The 16,188-nt window shown below is 43.4% G+C and overlaps 1 protein-coding gene across 1 annotated transcript in view; it reads right to left on the bottom strand.

The window, feature by feature from the left end:
- Positions 1-16,188, bottom strand: part of LOC310962170 (gamma-aminobutyric acid receptor subunit rho-2-like) — a gene marked incomplete at both ends in the record, with an annotated part of 73,171 nt that overhangs the window by 18,675 nt on the left and 38,308 nt on the right. The window contains 3 exons of the mRNA XM_083934551.1: positions 4,297-4,437; positions 8,168-8,250; positions 8,388-8,611. Coding sequence (XP_083790677.1) covers positions 4,297-4,437; positions 8,168-8,250; positions 8,388-8,611 — 448 coding nt within the window. The remainder of the gene's footprint in view (positions 1-4,296; positions 4,438-8,167; positions 8,251-8,387; positions 8,612-16,188) is intronic.

Here is a 16,188-nt window from a genome sequence, read left to right as displayed (position 1 = left end):
GTGAACATACACCAATTCAGGTCAGGTCTCTGTACTAGGTGGTAGTTAAGAAAAAAGAGACAAAGTAGTGTCCTTTAGAAAAGTTTGAAGTGTGATGGGATCAGGAAATTATTGTGGTTACAATTCAGAGAAAAACACATTATATTATTCTACAGAAATTAAATATTCTTGCACAGTGTAGACACTAAAAAATAAGCATTTCCTGCCGCTGACAGAGTGCAGAAGAGAGCAGGTGGTATTAAAGAATTTTGTGTTGATTTAAAGTCTGGCCTTTGACTCTGTATTATCAGGGCTAGATTAATCTGTCAGCAACAGACTCATTCCCCATGTGTTCTCAAACTTGGTTATACTTTGATTTAACATTAATTTATTAAAGAATATGCACCACATAAGCATACAGTAATGTCAACTGAAATATTATCTCATCTCATCTCATCTTCATCCGCTTATCCGGGATCAGGTCGCAGGGGCAGCAGCTTTAGCAGGGGACCCCCAAGTTTCCCTTTCCCGGGCCACATTAACCAACTCTAACTGGGGGATCCCGAGGCGTTCCCAGGCCAGTGAGGAGATATTCAAGATTCAAGATTCAAGAAGCTTTATTTATCCCGAGGGAAATTATTGTGCAATACAAAGGTGGGAAAGGATCAGAGTAACAATAAGCTAACATAATCAAATCAAAATAAAGCTAACATAAAATAAATCAAACAATAACTAAGTGTGACAGAGTGCAACAGACATTGTGGTTAAGCGTAGGTAAATACAATATACAAGAATACGCAGTGTGCAGCTTAGCAGCAGATTGAAATAAAATAAGTAAGAAGGAGCGATAAATGATAACAGTGTTAAAAATGTAGCAGCATTTCCTACAGAACTAAGTGACAGTAAAGTACAGTGAAGTGTAGCAGCCTTTCTTACTGAAGTAAGTAAGTTACAGTAAAGTACAGTGTAGCAGCATTTTACTGAGATACGTTACAGTAAACCACAGTGAAATGTAGCAGCATTTCCTACAGAACTAAGTTACAGTAAAGCACAGTAAGTGTAGCAGCAGTAAGTTACAGTACCACAAAATAAAGTGATGTAGTGGTGATATAAAGTGACAGTGTAAAGTGTAGCAGCATTTCTTACTGAAGTAAGTGACAGTACAACTGAATAAAGTGGTGCAGTGATGATATAAGTGACAAAGTGACATTTTTCAGGATACAGTGTCTCCACTGTTCCTTACCTGACCGGGGGGAGATGAATTATAAAGTTTGATGGCCACCGGAAGAAAAGACTTCCTCCGGCGTTCAGTATTACACCCATTATTACACCCACCTAGTCCTGGGTCTTCCCCGAGGCCTCCTCCCAACTGGACGTGCCTGGAACACCTCCCTAGGAAGGCGCCCAGGAGCAGCGGCTCTACTCCGAGTTCCTCACGGATGGCTGAACTTCTCACCCTATCTCTAACGGAGACTCCAGCCACCCTCCTGAGAAAACCCATTTCGGCCACTTGTACCCGCGACCTGGTTCTTTCGGTCATGACCTTTGCCTTCCGGATCAGCTCTCTTTTCGTCACAACGGTGCGGTAGAGCAACTGCAACACCGCCCCTGCTGCTCCGATTCTCCAGCCAAACTCATGCTCCATCCTCCCCTCACTCGTGAACATGATGCCGAGGTACTTGAAATCCTTCACTTGGGGTAAGGACTCATTCCCTACCCGAAGTAAGCAATCCACCAGTTTCTTGCTGAGAGCCATGGCCTCAGATTTAGAGGTGCTGGTCCTCATCCCAGCCGTTTCACACTCGGCTGAAAATCGATCCAGTGAGTGTTGAAGGTCACTGACCGACGATGCCATCAGGACCACATCGTCTGCAAAAAGCAGAGACGAGATCCTCAGCCCATCGAACTGCAACCCCTCCCCACCACGACTACACCTCGATATCCTGTCCGTGAAAATCACGAACAGGATTGGTGACAAAGCGCACCCCTGGCGGAGGCCAACCCCCACCGGGAACGAATCTGACTTACTGCTGAGGATCCGGACACAGCTCTCGCTTTGGGTGTACAGAGATTGGATGGCCCACAGAAGTGACCCCCTCATCCCATACTCCTGCAGCACCTCCCACAGTATCTCCCGAGGAACCCGGTCATATGCCTTCTCCAGATCCACAAAACACATATAGACTGGATGGGCATACTCCCAAGCCCCCTCAAGGATCCTTGCGAGAGTGAACAGCTGGTCCGTTGTTCCACGTCCAGGACGGAATCCACATTGTTCCTCTTCAATCTGAGGTTCGACTATAGGACGAACCCTCCTTTCCAGCACCTTGGAGTAGACTTTACCAGGGAGGCTGAGTAGTGTGATACCCCTGTACTTGACACACACCCTCTGGTCCCCCTTTTTAAACTGAGGAACCACCACCCCAGTCTGCCACTCACTTGGCTATGTCCCAGACTTCCACGCAATACAGTGTCTCCACTGTTCCTTACCTGACCGGGGGGAGATGAATTATAAACCCAAACCCAAAGCTTTCAGCATTTCTAGACGAATCTCATCAATCCCTGGAACTTTGCCACTGTGGAGTTGTTTGACTACCTCAGTGACTTCTGCCAGGGATATTGACAATGATTCCCCACCAGCCTCCAGCTCTGCCTCCACAAAAGAGGGCGTGTTAGTTGGATTAAGGAGTTCCTCAAAGTGCTCCTTCCACCGCCCGACTACCTCATCAGCTGAGGTCACCAGCGTCCCGTCCTTACTGTAAACAGCTTGGATGGTTCCCCGAATCCCCCTCCTGAGATGTCGATTGGTTTTCCAGAAGCACCTTGGTGCCGCCCGAAAGTCCTTCTCCATGGCTTCTCCGAACTCCTCCCACACCCGCTGCTTTGCCTCTGACACAGCTGAGGCTGCAGCCCTTCTGGCCTGTCGGTACCTTGCAACTGCCTCCGGAGTCTTCTGGGATAACATATCCCTGAAGGCCTCCTTCTTCAGTCGGACAGCTTCCCTGACCACCACGGTGTTTGAGGGTTACTGCCCCTTGAGGCACCTAAGACTTTGAGGCCACAGCTCACCGCTGCAGCTTCAGCAATGGAAGCTTTGAACATTGCCCACTCCGGTTAAATGCCCCCAACCTCCACAGGGATGCCAGAAAAGCTCCGCCGGAAGTGTGAGTTGAAGATCTCTCGGACAGGGGCCTCCTCCAGACGTTCCCAGTTCACCCACACTACTTGTTTGGGCTTACCTGGCCTGTCCAGAATCTTCCCCCATCCTCTGACCCAACTCATCATCAGATGGTGATCAGTTGACAGCTCTGCCCCTCTCTTCACTCGAGTGTCCAAAACATACGGCCTCAGATCAGATGATACGTTCACAAAATCGATCATCGACCTTTGGCCTAGGGTGCTCTGGTACCACGTACACTTATGAGCATCCTTATGTTCGAACATGCTGTTAGTTATAGACAATCCGTGACTAGCACAGAAGTCTAATAACTGACGACCAATGGATCTAGATCAGGGAGGCCGTTCCTCCCAATCACGCCTCTCCAGGTGTCTCCATCATTGCCCACGTGGGCGTTGAAGTCTCCCAGCAGAACTATGGAGTCCCCTACTGGAGCCCTATGCAGGACTCTATTCAGGGTCTCAAAGAAGGCTGAATTCTCTGAACTGCTGTTCGGTGCATATGCACAAACAACAGTCAGAGTTTTCCCCCCTACCACCCGCAGGCGTAAGGAGGCGACCCTCTCGTCCACCGGGGTGAACTCCAACACCGCGGCGCTCAGCCGGGGGTTTGTGAGTATCCCCACACCCGCCCGGCGCCTCGCACCTTGGGCAACTCCAGAGAAGAATAGGGTCCAACCCCTATCCAGGAGTACCGTTCCAGAAACGAGACTGTGTGTGGAAGTAAGCCCCACCAGATCTAACTGGTAGCGCTCCACCTCCCGCACAAGCTCCGGCTCCTTCCCCGACAGAGAGGTGACATTCCACGTCCCCAGAGCCAGCTTCTGCTGCCCGTGTCTGGTCCGTCGAGGCCCCTCACCTTCACTGCCACCCGTGCAGCAGCGCACCCCACCCAAGTGGTTCCTCCTGCGAGTGGTGGGCCTACAGGATGGAGAGGAGGGAGGTGCCACGTCACTTTTTCAGGCTGTGCCCGGCCGGGCTCCGTGGCAAACCCGACCACCAGGCGCTCGCCGGCGAGCCCTCAGTCTAGGCCTGGCTCCAGACGGGGGCCCCGTCATCATTTTTGGCCAGTGGGTAAAGCAGACTTATAGAAAAAATCTACATAAAAAACTCCACTCAACATTTGTTTTGCCAGTCTACCTGTGCTGCTGTAGAAAGCCAGTCTGGAGGTGGTGTGAAACTTCTGGATGAGGAACTGAGACAGCGAAATCCTGTCATCGGTGCTCAGGGACTCATCACCGCTTTTCCAATACAGCATTAGGTCTTCGTCTGTGTAGGCATCTGAAGGAAAGAAAGCATAAATGTAAGCGTTACTAGATTCATTATCAGCAGTAATAAAACTAAGAAGTTTCAAGTCCGACTTTAAAACATACACCGAAACGTACTGATCTGACTGATCGTGAATGGTGTGCTCTTACTTTTGTCAAGATTAGCTGTTTTCACAAAAATCGCAAAAGATGCAAATTTCCACATACACAGCAATGGGAAATTGTTGTGGACCAGCCCTCTTTGGGGCCGCACCGATTCGCCATAGTTTAAGGTAGAAACCGGTTGAAAGTTTTAACTGGTCAGGAGATTTGCAACTTCTTTGGGCTGAATGGGCATTATTTTATATCAAGCACGGTTTTCCCATAATCACAGTATTAGTTTTGTTAAATTTTCAAGCTGTTAAGGATATTATAATGGTTGTGTACGTGGTGGAAAGTTCAGACCTAGAGTGCGTGACATCACAGCTAGAGAGTGGAGGAGCTGTAAAATAATCTGAAAAAAATCTCAAAAATTTTGTCTATCACTCACAATTTTTACTCTTCAAGTCAAAACATAGGAAAATATGTGCTGGTCGCAGACATGTTACAATGGGATTAAACAGGTGTACACATTTGACCCTATGAGCCTCCAAGTGACAGGAGTACCAACCAGTTGCCCATTGTGGTGCAATACAAACTGAGACAAGAAATTGTTTGATTACAGCAGACAGCCAGGTTTTTAACCTGCTCTGGTTCTCACATATTTGACCCCACAAACAGCAAAATTATATCAATGCTTTCAGCAAAGTCTCTTCTCTCTGGTGAAAATCATGTTTTGGAAATGGGACTTTTTTTTAACTAAAAGATGTTGTTTGAGAGGTGTTATCTCCATTAAATGAACTTTCTGACCTGTCTACATACAGTAAGTTGCTGTCTACCTGTCATCATGGAAACCAGGGCTGCGACAGGTGACTTTGATTGATGGAGACAGTGAACCAATGACTTAACAGTTGCTCAGAAAACAGAAGACAAGACAAATCTAGTTTGAAATTTCCAATAGATCTCTGATTGGCTCTTGTTACTTTTGCTTGGAAGCAAAATGTTGTATCAGGCTGATGTAAACATTAAAGTCAGCATCTTCAGTAAAGCCTCCTTGTCGTTCACAGTTAAAGTTTTTTGATACAACTTTTTGATTTATTGCCAAGCGATTATTGTGGATGACGCCTAAGTGCCACAAATGTATCATGTACTACTACAGCCTTTTTTACTACTACTACTACTACTGCTACTGCTATTACTGCTGCTACTACTACTACTACTACTACTACTACTACTACTACTGCTGCTAATACCACTACTACTAATATTGCTATTACTACTTTTGACCTTAGCATTTGGATGTGCACCATGTATCAGAGCGGGTAAAAGTCAAGCCCACAGTTAAAATTACTCGCAGAATTTTCTGGTTAACATCTACTATTGCTCTGCACCAACCTCTTACTGAATCAGGATCAGAATCAGAATCAGAAATACTTTAGTAATCCCCGGGGGGAAATTATTTTTTCTACAAAACTCCAGATAAAACAAAACAAATATTATACAGACTAAACATATATTAGAAAAAACTCAAATTTAAATTTACAGCAATTAATATTTACAGTAGTGAAATATATATACGATCAAAGATTGTCCGTGGTTGAGTTGGAATTACAGAGAGGCGGTGACAGGCTCTCCAAGGGATGCATTGTATAGTTTAATGACCACAGGCAGGAAGATGTGGTACATCTGTGTGCAAGGAGTCTTCTGCTGAAGGTGCTCCTCTGCTGGGCCAGTGTGTTGTAGAGAGTGTGGGAGACATTGTCTAGGATAAACCGGAGCCTAGACAGCATCCTCCTCTCTGCCACGGTCGTCAGATTGTCCAGCTCCTTCCCCTATGATCCCCCTATGGTGATTAGCTATCACCAATAATTATCAAAGATAATGATAAAGATTACTCTAGTTAAACCAGAGTTCCTCAGGGCACCACCGTCATTGACGGAGTGACAACTAATATAAAAGTCTCATTAAATATATTAAACCACTAATTAAGGGTTGAACACAGATTAATGTAATAGTTTACTCAGTTGAAGGATTTAAAAGTTATTTTCTTATGACCAGGCTGGCTCATTCATTTTTGTGTAATATTAAATAAACAGACATATTGTAAACACAAACATTTATTACCAAATAAATAAATGCACACATAAATGTGTGTGTGTGTGTGTTTGTGTGTGTGTGTGTGTGTGTGTGTGTGTGTGTGTGCGTGTGTGTGTGTGTGTGTGTGTGTGTGTGTGTGTGTGTGTGAATGAGACAAAGAGGAGAGGTGTGGGGCTTGGACCCCTGCAGATATGGTGTGAACATTTAAGTCACACAAAAGCCAGCAGGCTGAAGATCCTTTTCCATACAGGCCATGTTCAGGGCCTAGGGACAGTGGGGAGCAGGTCCCTGGATCCAGCAGGAGAGAGACGATTTGAGTGAGTAGATTCAAAGGGGGAAAAGTGAGCAGGAGGTGTCCTACAGTTTTATAGACTTGATGGTAATGTCATCACCAGAGGTCAGGTCAGCCAATGGACTGACAGTTGGGGGGTCCCTTGGAGAGTTCACACCTGGGTGTGACCTGTTGGGGGAGAGTTGCAAGGCAGGCCTTTGTCTGTGAACATGTGCTCCGGAACAAAGGCAACCAGGCTTTTGGGTCTAGTTTTTTTCCTCTGTTTGATCAGACTGAGGCCTTCTCATAATCAAACTGAAAGTTCACATTGATCCAGAAATGTACAATCATCTTTGGGATGCCGGTTGCACCTACATTTGCAACCTTCAGCCCACTGTCCCAGCATATGACAGCGAAGAAGATCGCACTGGCCACAACAGACTCATAACACATCCTCAACATTGTAGCATGTTTGTTGACAGCCTCTGTGTTTCTAGTCCAGTTCAACTTATTATTGAAGTACACCCCCAGGCACTTATACTCCTCTACAGTGTCCACAGGGACCCCCTGGATGGAGACAGGGTTTTTACCCTCCTCAGATCCACTACAAGCTCCTTTGTTTTAGTCACGTTGAGGTTAAGCTCCAAGTAACAAAGTTGCCCACAACAGTCCTGTATTCACTTTCATCCCCCTTTCCAATGCAGCCAACTATTGCAGAGTCATCAGGAAACTTCTGAAGATGGCAGAACTCAGACAGTGCAATAGGCAGTGCAATAGTCTGAGGTGAAGAGGGTGAGAGAGAGAGGCCAGTCCCCTGTGGGGCCCCAGTGTTGCTGACCACCCTGTCAGATACACAGTTCTGTAGGCGTACATACTGTGGTCTGCCCATCAGGTAATCCACAATCCATCTAGAATAGAACTGCATGAACCTTATCTTAAAATTTAGTTGATCTATCACTTTGGCAGTCTGGTTAGGTTTAAGCAACAAAACTACATGGTTAGTTTTAGGCAACAAAACTACTTGGTTACATTGAGGGAACAAAGCTACATGGTTAGGGTTAGGCAAATTGGTTGCAAATAGTATTGTTGGCTGACACAAATAGCATCTGCTATATACAGTACCTTCCCTATGTGCGGTGGCAATACCATGTCTCAATATTGTCATGCTAATAAAGTTTTTTTGAATTGTAGTAAAATATGAATACCAATTCATTGCTTTTAATGCAACATGGTGCAAAAGGGCTTTTGGCCTTAAATAATTTGTGGCATTTTATTTCCACTGCATTTGAATACTTACAGCTTTCCAGCTCCAGCGTGCATGTCTGTGAGTCCAAAGGGAAACGACTGAAATCCATGTTGCATGCAGCAGTAACTGTAACCCTGGGGGAAAAAAGCAGTTTTTAAACATCACCAGCTCTTTGCATGCTGCCACAAGGCCTGTCAAGTCTCATTTAGTTGGTGTGAAAAAACCTTGTGATGGCAGATATCTGTGCATGGGGGGAGCTTCCTGTCCTCACCTGAGGCTGTAAAGGACGTGACCATCGGGGAAGACCCTTAGCATGATGTTATCAGTGGTGGTGTCATGGATGAAAGACCTCTTGGAGTGTACAAAGAACACATCAGGCACCCAGATTTTTTTCACCAGGCGCCCGTCAAAAGTCATGCTTTTGTTGGTGGCACTCGGGAAGGCCAACCTCTCATCTTTCCAGTAGTGCCTCAGATACAGGGTCATAGTGAAGTCCTGAGAGAGTGGGGGAGGGAAGACAGAGACAGCCTCCGGATTATCTCTCACTACGAGGATTCTACGTGCTTGCTGCCTCTGGTTTATTGAATTCCTCTGGGATTACAGTGCATTGGATTACAGGGATCCATCGCTGCTGGATTATATGGATTGCTTATGACTAAGCATATATAGTCAAGAGAAGTGCTGGACATATGTTAACTACTGACCTCAGTTTCCATTGGTGCTAGATTACCCTAGTCCTCTTGCCTCCATCCCCCTGTTGCTATGCAGGCAGGAGGGGTCCTGTGTTTGCAGTACCGCCCCCCAGATACAGAGATCCACTTCTACCACTTTCCTCAGGGCATTACATAAGACCAGATCAGTTTGGAATCTGAAGCAACACATTGTGCTCTTGGCACCCACCATAAAAGTACCTTTGATGTTGCATAAGATGAGTTCAGGGGCACCTCTGAACTAATACTCGAGTATTAACAGCAATGTTTTGTAAGTTTACATGTGCCATATAAGTATATGCATATTCTTTATGTTCTTAGGCATGTGTTGAGGACATATGACCAATATTGTTGTCTTCTCTCTATAATACTCAACAGGTATGTTATTTGCACAGGGCTGTGATTTAAAATCTGTATTTTGTTATGGTATGAGGTTGCAGTTCAAGAGTGAGTGTGAGACATCTGAGAGCAGTTTTATATAGGCTAACTATACAAAAAAAATGTATAACATGTTTTTATTTTGTATTTTTGCATTTATTGTTTCATATGTGGGAATTTTGTTTGATTGAGAAATGTAATTATGCCTGAAACGATGTTGGATAACCAATGCTGTTTTCGTCTCTCTGCTTCCAAATTATTTCTTTATTATTTTCCACATTTAACAATTACAGATATTTAAAAGGATACAAAATAACAACAACAAAAACAACAATAATAATAATAATAAAAATAATGTAAAAAAAACTATTTAAATAAATAAAATGTTGTAATAAAATTAATTGAACAATTAATGATAATAATATTAATATATACTGGTGATTAAAATTTAGAACAATATTAGAACAAATTCTGAATACTTATTTTAATTAAATTTGGTAGATTAGAGAAGAAAAAACATTACATACCTATGTCTGCTTTAAATGCAGAAGAACAGAGACAAAAACCCAACATGAATCCCGCCATCCCTCCCAACAACCCATGTCAGACACGGTCACAATAACAACCAAGCAACCAAATAACATATGACATATGTAGTAAAAAACAACCAAAAAACAGCTAAAAATAATAGCAAAAATAAATAAAGTGATTCATGTAAGAAGAAAACCAAAGCAAAAGCAAAAAAAGGGACGGGGGGTCTCTCCTTCCAAGCACTAGGAAGTGTCCTCACCGTCATCAGGAGTAACAGTGGGTCCCAAGTTCTGTGGAATGCTATCAAAGATCCCTTCTCCAAAATTCAGCAAGCTTAAGCAGCAATTTCAGTCAAAAGCAACTGGATTTGGTTATTTGTCTTGGAAGAGGTTTCACCATGTACGCATCTGACCAGGCTGGGACTGGTCCAACTATCTGGTGTGGAGATCCAGGTATTTAACCTTTCACAAGGCAGATTATGTCACTGGAACCCTCTGTGCTCCAAGTGCCAACGACCATTAGAGTGACAGTCATTGGTGGGAAGTAGATTTCGACTTTGTTAGTGCTCTATTGGGTCATAGGATCTTCAACATCACTGCATCACACTCAGACAGAGACTAGTACATCCCAAGGACAGAACACCACACACCCACAAAAGCAATCTGGTTGATGCTGTCCAATGCAACGAGGAATGCAAAGATCTCTACATATGACAAACAAAACAACCACTGCATAAACGCATGGCCCAGCACAGGAGAGCTACTCTTCAGGCCTGGACTTTGCTGTCCACTTACATATCAAGGGGAAATCCCACTCCTTTGATGACAACAATGTCCACATCCTGTACAGAGGGGACAGGTGGTTTGAAAGAGGAGTAAAAGAAGTCATCTATGCAAAAGTAGAAAAAACATCGCTAAACAGAGGAGGAGGTCTGAGACACCACTTATCTCCAATTTACAATGCTGCCCTTTCATCCCTTCCCAGGATATTCAACTATCTAACCTCAAAGAACAACTGTTCACAAATGACCTCCTGTGACACCAACGACTTATCGCTATGACCCAATAGAGCGAAGTCGAAACCTACTTCCCACCAACGACTGTCACTCTAACGGCGGCACTTGGAGCACAAAGGGTTCCAGAGGATGCCTTCACAGCCGCTACGGATCAGGGGGGAGGTGGTGGAGGAGGTGGAGGACTACAGATACTTGGGAGTGCTGATCGACAACAGACTGGACTGGAAATCTAACAACATCGTGTTTAGCTGTGTACAAGAAGGGGATGAGCAGACTCTATATCCTGAGGAAGCTGAGGTCCTTCAACGTGTGCAGCAAAATGTTGGAGATCTTCTACCAGTCGGTTGTTGCCAGAGCCATTTTCTTTGCTGCTTTGTGTTGGGGCAGCTCCTTTAGAGCCAGCGACACCAACAGACTTGATAAAATCATCAAGAAGGCTGGCTCTGTACTTGGCCTCAGGCTGGAGTCTTTTGAGTCCGTGGTGGAGAGGAGAACGCTGTAAAACTTGCGGTGCAGACCGTAATATGACACCGCCCCCACTGAGGAGGAACTATGAGGAACTCAGCTCTAATTTTTTGCTAATTCGCAACAATGTCAAAGCTTGAGCTCACCGTTTTCCTGTCAACTGCATCACTAGTTGACGCCTAGTTGTTTTGAAATAAATCCGTGATTTTTGATGCACTCTACTCCAGCATCTGCTTCTTCTTCATTCCGGCCATTGCAGCCCCTCCTTTCTCCTTTCTCTTCTTGCCCTCCATCAGGTGTAACCCATTCCTTTTCCACTGTAAGAAAATCCACTACTTCAACCTTGCCCGCTTTCTCTCTGTCTGACAGCCGCTCATTCATCCCCATTCGTTCATTGGATAAATGCAGAGCGATTATTAGAGCGATATGCAGCTGCCATTTCCTGTGAGGCTTTGCGCTGACCATTCTACATTAATTTATGAACAAGAAAACAAATTCAATCGTTGGCCATTTTATATTTGTGGTTATGAAAGTTATGTAACGTCTGAATAAAAATAATTAGATCAAGATAGGAGGCTGAACAAAAATCAGTAGGCTGGATTGATGAGAGTGAGTGTGACACTGTAACAACCATGAGTGAGATATAGAGACACAACAAGTGTTATAGATAGTGGTTGGACTCTCTGTGTGTACAGTTTATAGAGATTTCTGAGATTTTTACAGGAACATGTTTGATTCTGAAGAGTTTTAACTCAATGGGCCGGTCGTGAACATCACACGGCTGCGCAGGGCAGTCTGCTGGCTTGAGATACACTTGAGCTTATTGGCCACCGGCTGACCGGGTTGTCCAGATGGCCAATCCGCCCCTGATTCAGACAGTCGAGGAGATTATTATCAAGTAATCAGAATCAGAAATACTTTAATTATCCCAGGGGGAAATTCAGGAGAATGTGTGGTGTACATGGGAAAAAAAGGAGAAAGATTTCCCATGAGGATTTCTAAACCTCCAAGGATCAGAAATTCCGAAGTATGATGCATCAACTGTGTGTGCTGATTTTGATAGTGTAATCTGTGTAGGAGAAGATCTGTCAAGAGTCACATCCTGCACCTATAATAATGCGGTGACTGTCAGCGTTTGGGATCTTGGCAAATAGCCTTGTAAAAAATGTTCATCGTCCCAGGTGGGCACATAAACCGAAACCAAGATCACTGGTGTGTTCTAGAGTGTGCCCGAAACTACTTTTTAAGACATAACGGCCATCATTATCTAGGATTACATTTGTCGGCTCAAACAGGACCCTTTTATGAATGATTGTAGCTGCCCCTCTAACTCTATCAGTGTCACATTTCAGCCATCTGCTCGCAGTACATTTACATTCATCCCGCCTCTGCCCCGCTCAGCCTGCCAGTTACGCCCACCACATCAGTCTCACTCTACTCACCTATGCACACAGCTGCCCCTCATCACATGCAATCAGCCCAGTATATATTCCCCAGCTCCACACTCACTCTACTGCCAGATTGTTCTTTGCCATGCAAGACGCTCCAGTGCGTTCCTGCCTGACTTCCCGGTACCCACCTTGCCTGCCACGAATTTGTATGCCTACTGGTAATTGCCTCACCCTTTTGTCCCTGACCAAGATTTCAGTCTCTGCTCTCCTGGTTCCTGTTTGCCTGTTTCTGACTACTCGCCTGGTTATATGGTCTGCCTGTGCTGTTGTCTCCCTGGTACTGAACTTCTGCCTGCCTTGACCGAGCCCCCTGCGACTGCGTTGTTGTACTGTTTGCCTGTCTGCTAGAGCTTCAGTAAATTGTTGAACTATCTCCATTTGTTCAACAATTTGGGGATGTGATGTTTCCTACAGATACATCACATTCCCCTTAAGGTGCTGCAACTGTGTAAGGACCTTACCGATTTTGATCACGTTGTTCATTCCCCTAGTATTCCAGGAAACGCACCCTAGTACCTGTATTTACAACATTTGCCATCGGAACAATAATAGTAAAGTCAAAAGTTCAGATTAAACTAAATGACTAAACAATTTGGTGGTGGGAACTAGTAATTTTAAAGTCAAGGCAGTAAAGGACCATGAGAGTGCCTGAAGTCATCAGAAGAGCATAACGAACTTGGATGTATAATACATAGATAGATCGATTGATCCCAAGCTTGACATGAAGTGTTTGCACTTTCTACGTATATTTTGTTTGTATTGTAGATAGATAGATGGATATAAGAGTATATATATATATATATATATATATATATCAGTCATTTAAGAATTGAATTTGTTTCCTTAAAAAAATCTTTATTTAATCTGTTTTTAATAATAATATTAATTTGATTAAACTTTAATTAAGATGATATTAATGTTATTCATTTTTTTCATAGTTTTTACATAAAATATTGAATGAATGATTCCCATCCCACACATTAACTGTCTCCGACTCCTGATTCATACACTAAGGTCGAATTAAAACTTAAAAATTGTAATTTAAAAGAAAAACGCTTACTCTATTTAAAGTCTTAAAATAAATTCCATTAAATATTAAATTTATGTATTATTTAAAATGTAAGCATAAAAATATAAACTATTTGTCTGTCTGTATGTTGGCGTCAACTCTGTTACCTCTGTTATAAAACTGCATTAAATCTCCAAAGTGTTCACATAGAACACATTTGACCTGCGCACAGTGATGTCACTTCCTGTGGAGGGAAACCTCTAGAAGACATTGAGGTATGTACATGTTTCTTCACTCGTTATTCACTAATATGTTGAGAAATTATTTACAGTAGATTAATTATTCGTCAATTCTATCTATCAGTGATTTTCTCAGTAAATTGAAAAAGTATATTTATATGCTGAAAATCTATTAAATTCGGTTTTAAAAAAATGCTAGCTGATAACCGCTGCGAGGTTAGCATATGGAGTAAATGTACAAAATGGCGGAAAAAGTCAACTCTGTTTTTATCAACTCTGTTTATGTTTTAAACTATTTGATTGTAACATAGTTGACAATACATAACAGTCACATATCACATTTAAGTATGTGGCAGTTATTGATATGATTGAGTATTATTAATTCTAGGTTATTTAACTGCAGCAAGTACATCTCTTATTCAATTTCAAGATAAGGAAGTGAGCAATTTTTCTTCTAGGGAGATGAAAGGAAAGCAAAAAATTTGAGAAAAGACAGGATTAGATGGAAGAAAAGGAGAATTGCAGAGAGCAAGAAAGCTGAAACTTGTAGAGATGAAACCACCACAAAGTCCTGAACCAGCCCCTGAACAGCAGACATCCAGGGGTCCGTTTCACAAAGCATGTTTAGTGAAAACTCTGAGTCTGTTAATCCTGAAATGTGGGAAACTGAGTTTTCCGTTTCACAAAGGGAGGTAACTCAAACCAGAGAAAGAGGGGTAACTCTAGCCTGTTTCACAGAGAGAGGTAACTTAAGCTCTCGGACAGAAACCTTGAGTTTCTCTCTGTTTCCACCCTCTTTCAGCCACACACGGTATTTGATTTCCTCATTCATTCAGTCAGCAGGCGAGTTTTGACGTAGTATAGTTCTGCTATAGTTCCGTCATATTAGGTGGTGACTATTTTCACTAGCATGGCATGTCCCTCTGATAATGATTCCATGGATGAAGGTGCAGAATTACTGCGCAGACAATTTAATATTCGTCGGGAGATGATAGATGTTCTTGCATTTCCAGACTTATCTTTTTGAGCGGTACCGTTTCACGTCACAGTCCATCATTTACATACACAACCTAATCTGTCCTTACATTTCCAACATTAACAACCGAAGTCATGCTCTCACATCACAGCAGATATTGTGGGTTGCGCTGTGTTTTTTTTTTGCAAATGGGAGTTTTTTATACAACGTCGGAGATGCAGAGCACTTGAGTAAGGCAACTGTATGCAGAGCGGTCAGAAAGTGTGCCTTGCCCTGAAACGGCGACTACCCATCCATACCATTTTCCCTGGACATAAACTTGTCAGAGCCATCAAGGAGGAGTTCCACAGGATTGCAGGTGAATGATGTAGAGCTCTATTGAATGAATATTAAATAATATTCATTCAATGGCATTGTGCTGCAACCTCAGTTGCTCAATTCAGTTAATTCAACATCTGTCATTCTCTTCACTGTCAAGATTGTATGTGATGCTGCATACGTCATTTCCAATGTGGAGGCCAAGTGGTCTGGATTCCACTTCCAAGTGGAAGGATTTATCGTGAGTCTAACCTGAGCAACAGACTGCAAGGTGGAAAGCAGCCTAAAGATTTGCACAATACTGTATAATTCACATGTCTCCCTCCTTTTATTATACTATAATATATCCACTTTACATCACAGGAGAGTTTGATGGCCATCTGCTAGGTGACAGGGGTTATCCATGCCAACCTAGGCTGCTGACCCCTTACCCCGACCTTGAACCAGGCCCCCAAAAGAACTTCAACAGGGTTGAGATGACCACAGGCCCGCTAAATGGCCGTTTCCAGTGCCTATGTCACCTCAGGGTGACCCCTGAGAGGGCCTGTGATATTATTGTGGCATGTGTTGTTCTTCATAATATTGCCACTATTAGAGGAGAGCAACACCCTGCCCTACAAATTGAAGACCCTGATGATGACCCCATCCACCCGTCAGCTATGCTGGACGGCAGAGCAGCATTGTTGACATCATATGCCATCATCACTTTAGTGATTCAGTCAACACCATCATCATCACCACCACAGCAGCAGGTAACTAAAGACGTAATACACATTTAATTTGGTCTTTTTTATTTCCTGCAAGACTTATTTCAATACAAGAGCTAGTTTAGTTAATGTTCCAATAGTTAACATAATTATCATTCACCTGTGACCATGCACCTACCTCTAACTTGTGCTCTAGTATTTCAATTTCTATGTCTGCAATCCTAATTTGTCAGTCCAAGTCTGCATTTCTTTGTCAATTTTGTTTTTTTAAAT

Source organism: Echiichthys vipera (assembly GCF_963691815.1).
Source record: "Echiichthys vipera genome assembly, chromosome: 19".
NCBI classification, from domain to species: Eukaryota; Metazoa; Chordata; class Actinopteri; order Perciformes; family Trachinidae; genus Echiichthys; species Echiichthys vipera.
The sequence above is the reverse complement of the archived record's forward strand: the minus strand, read 5'-3'. Positions and strand labels throughout refer to the sequence as shown.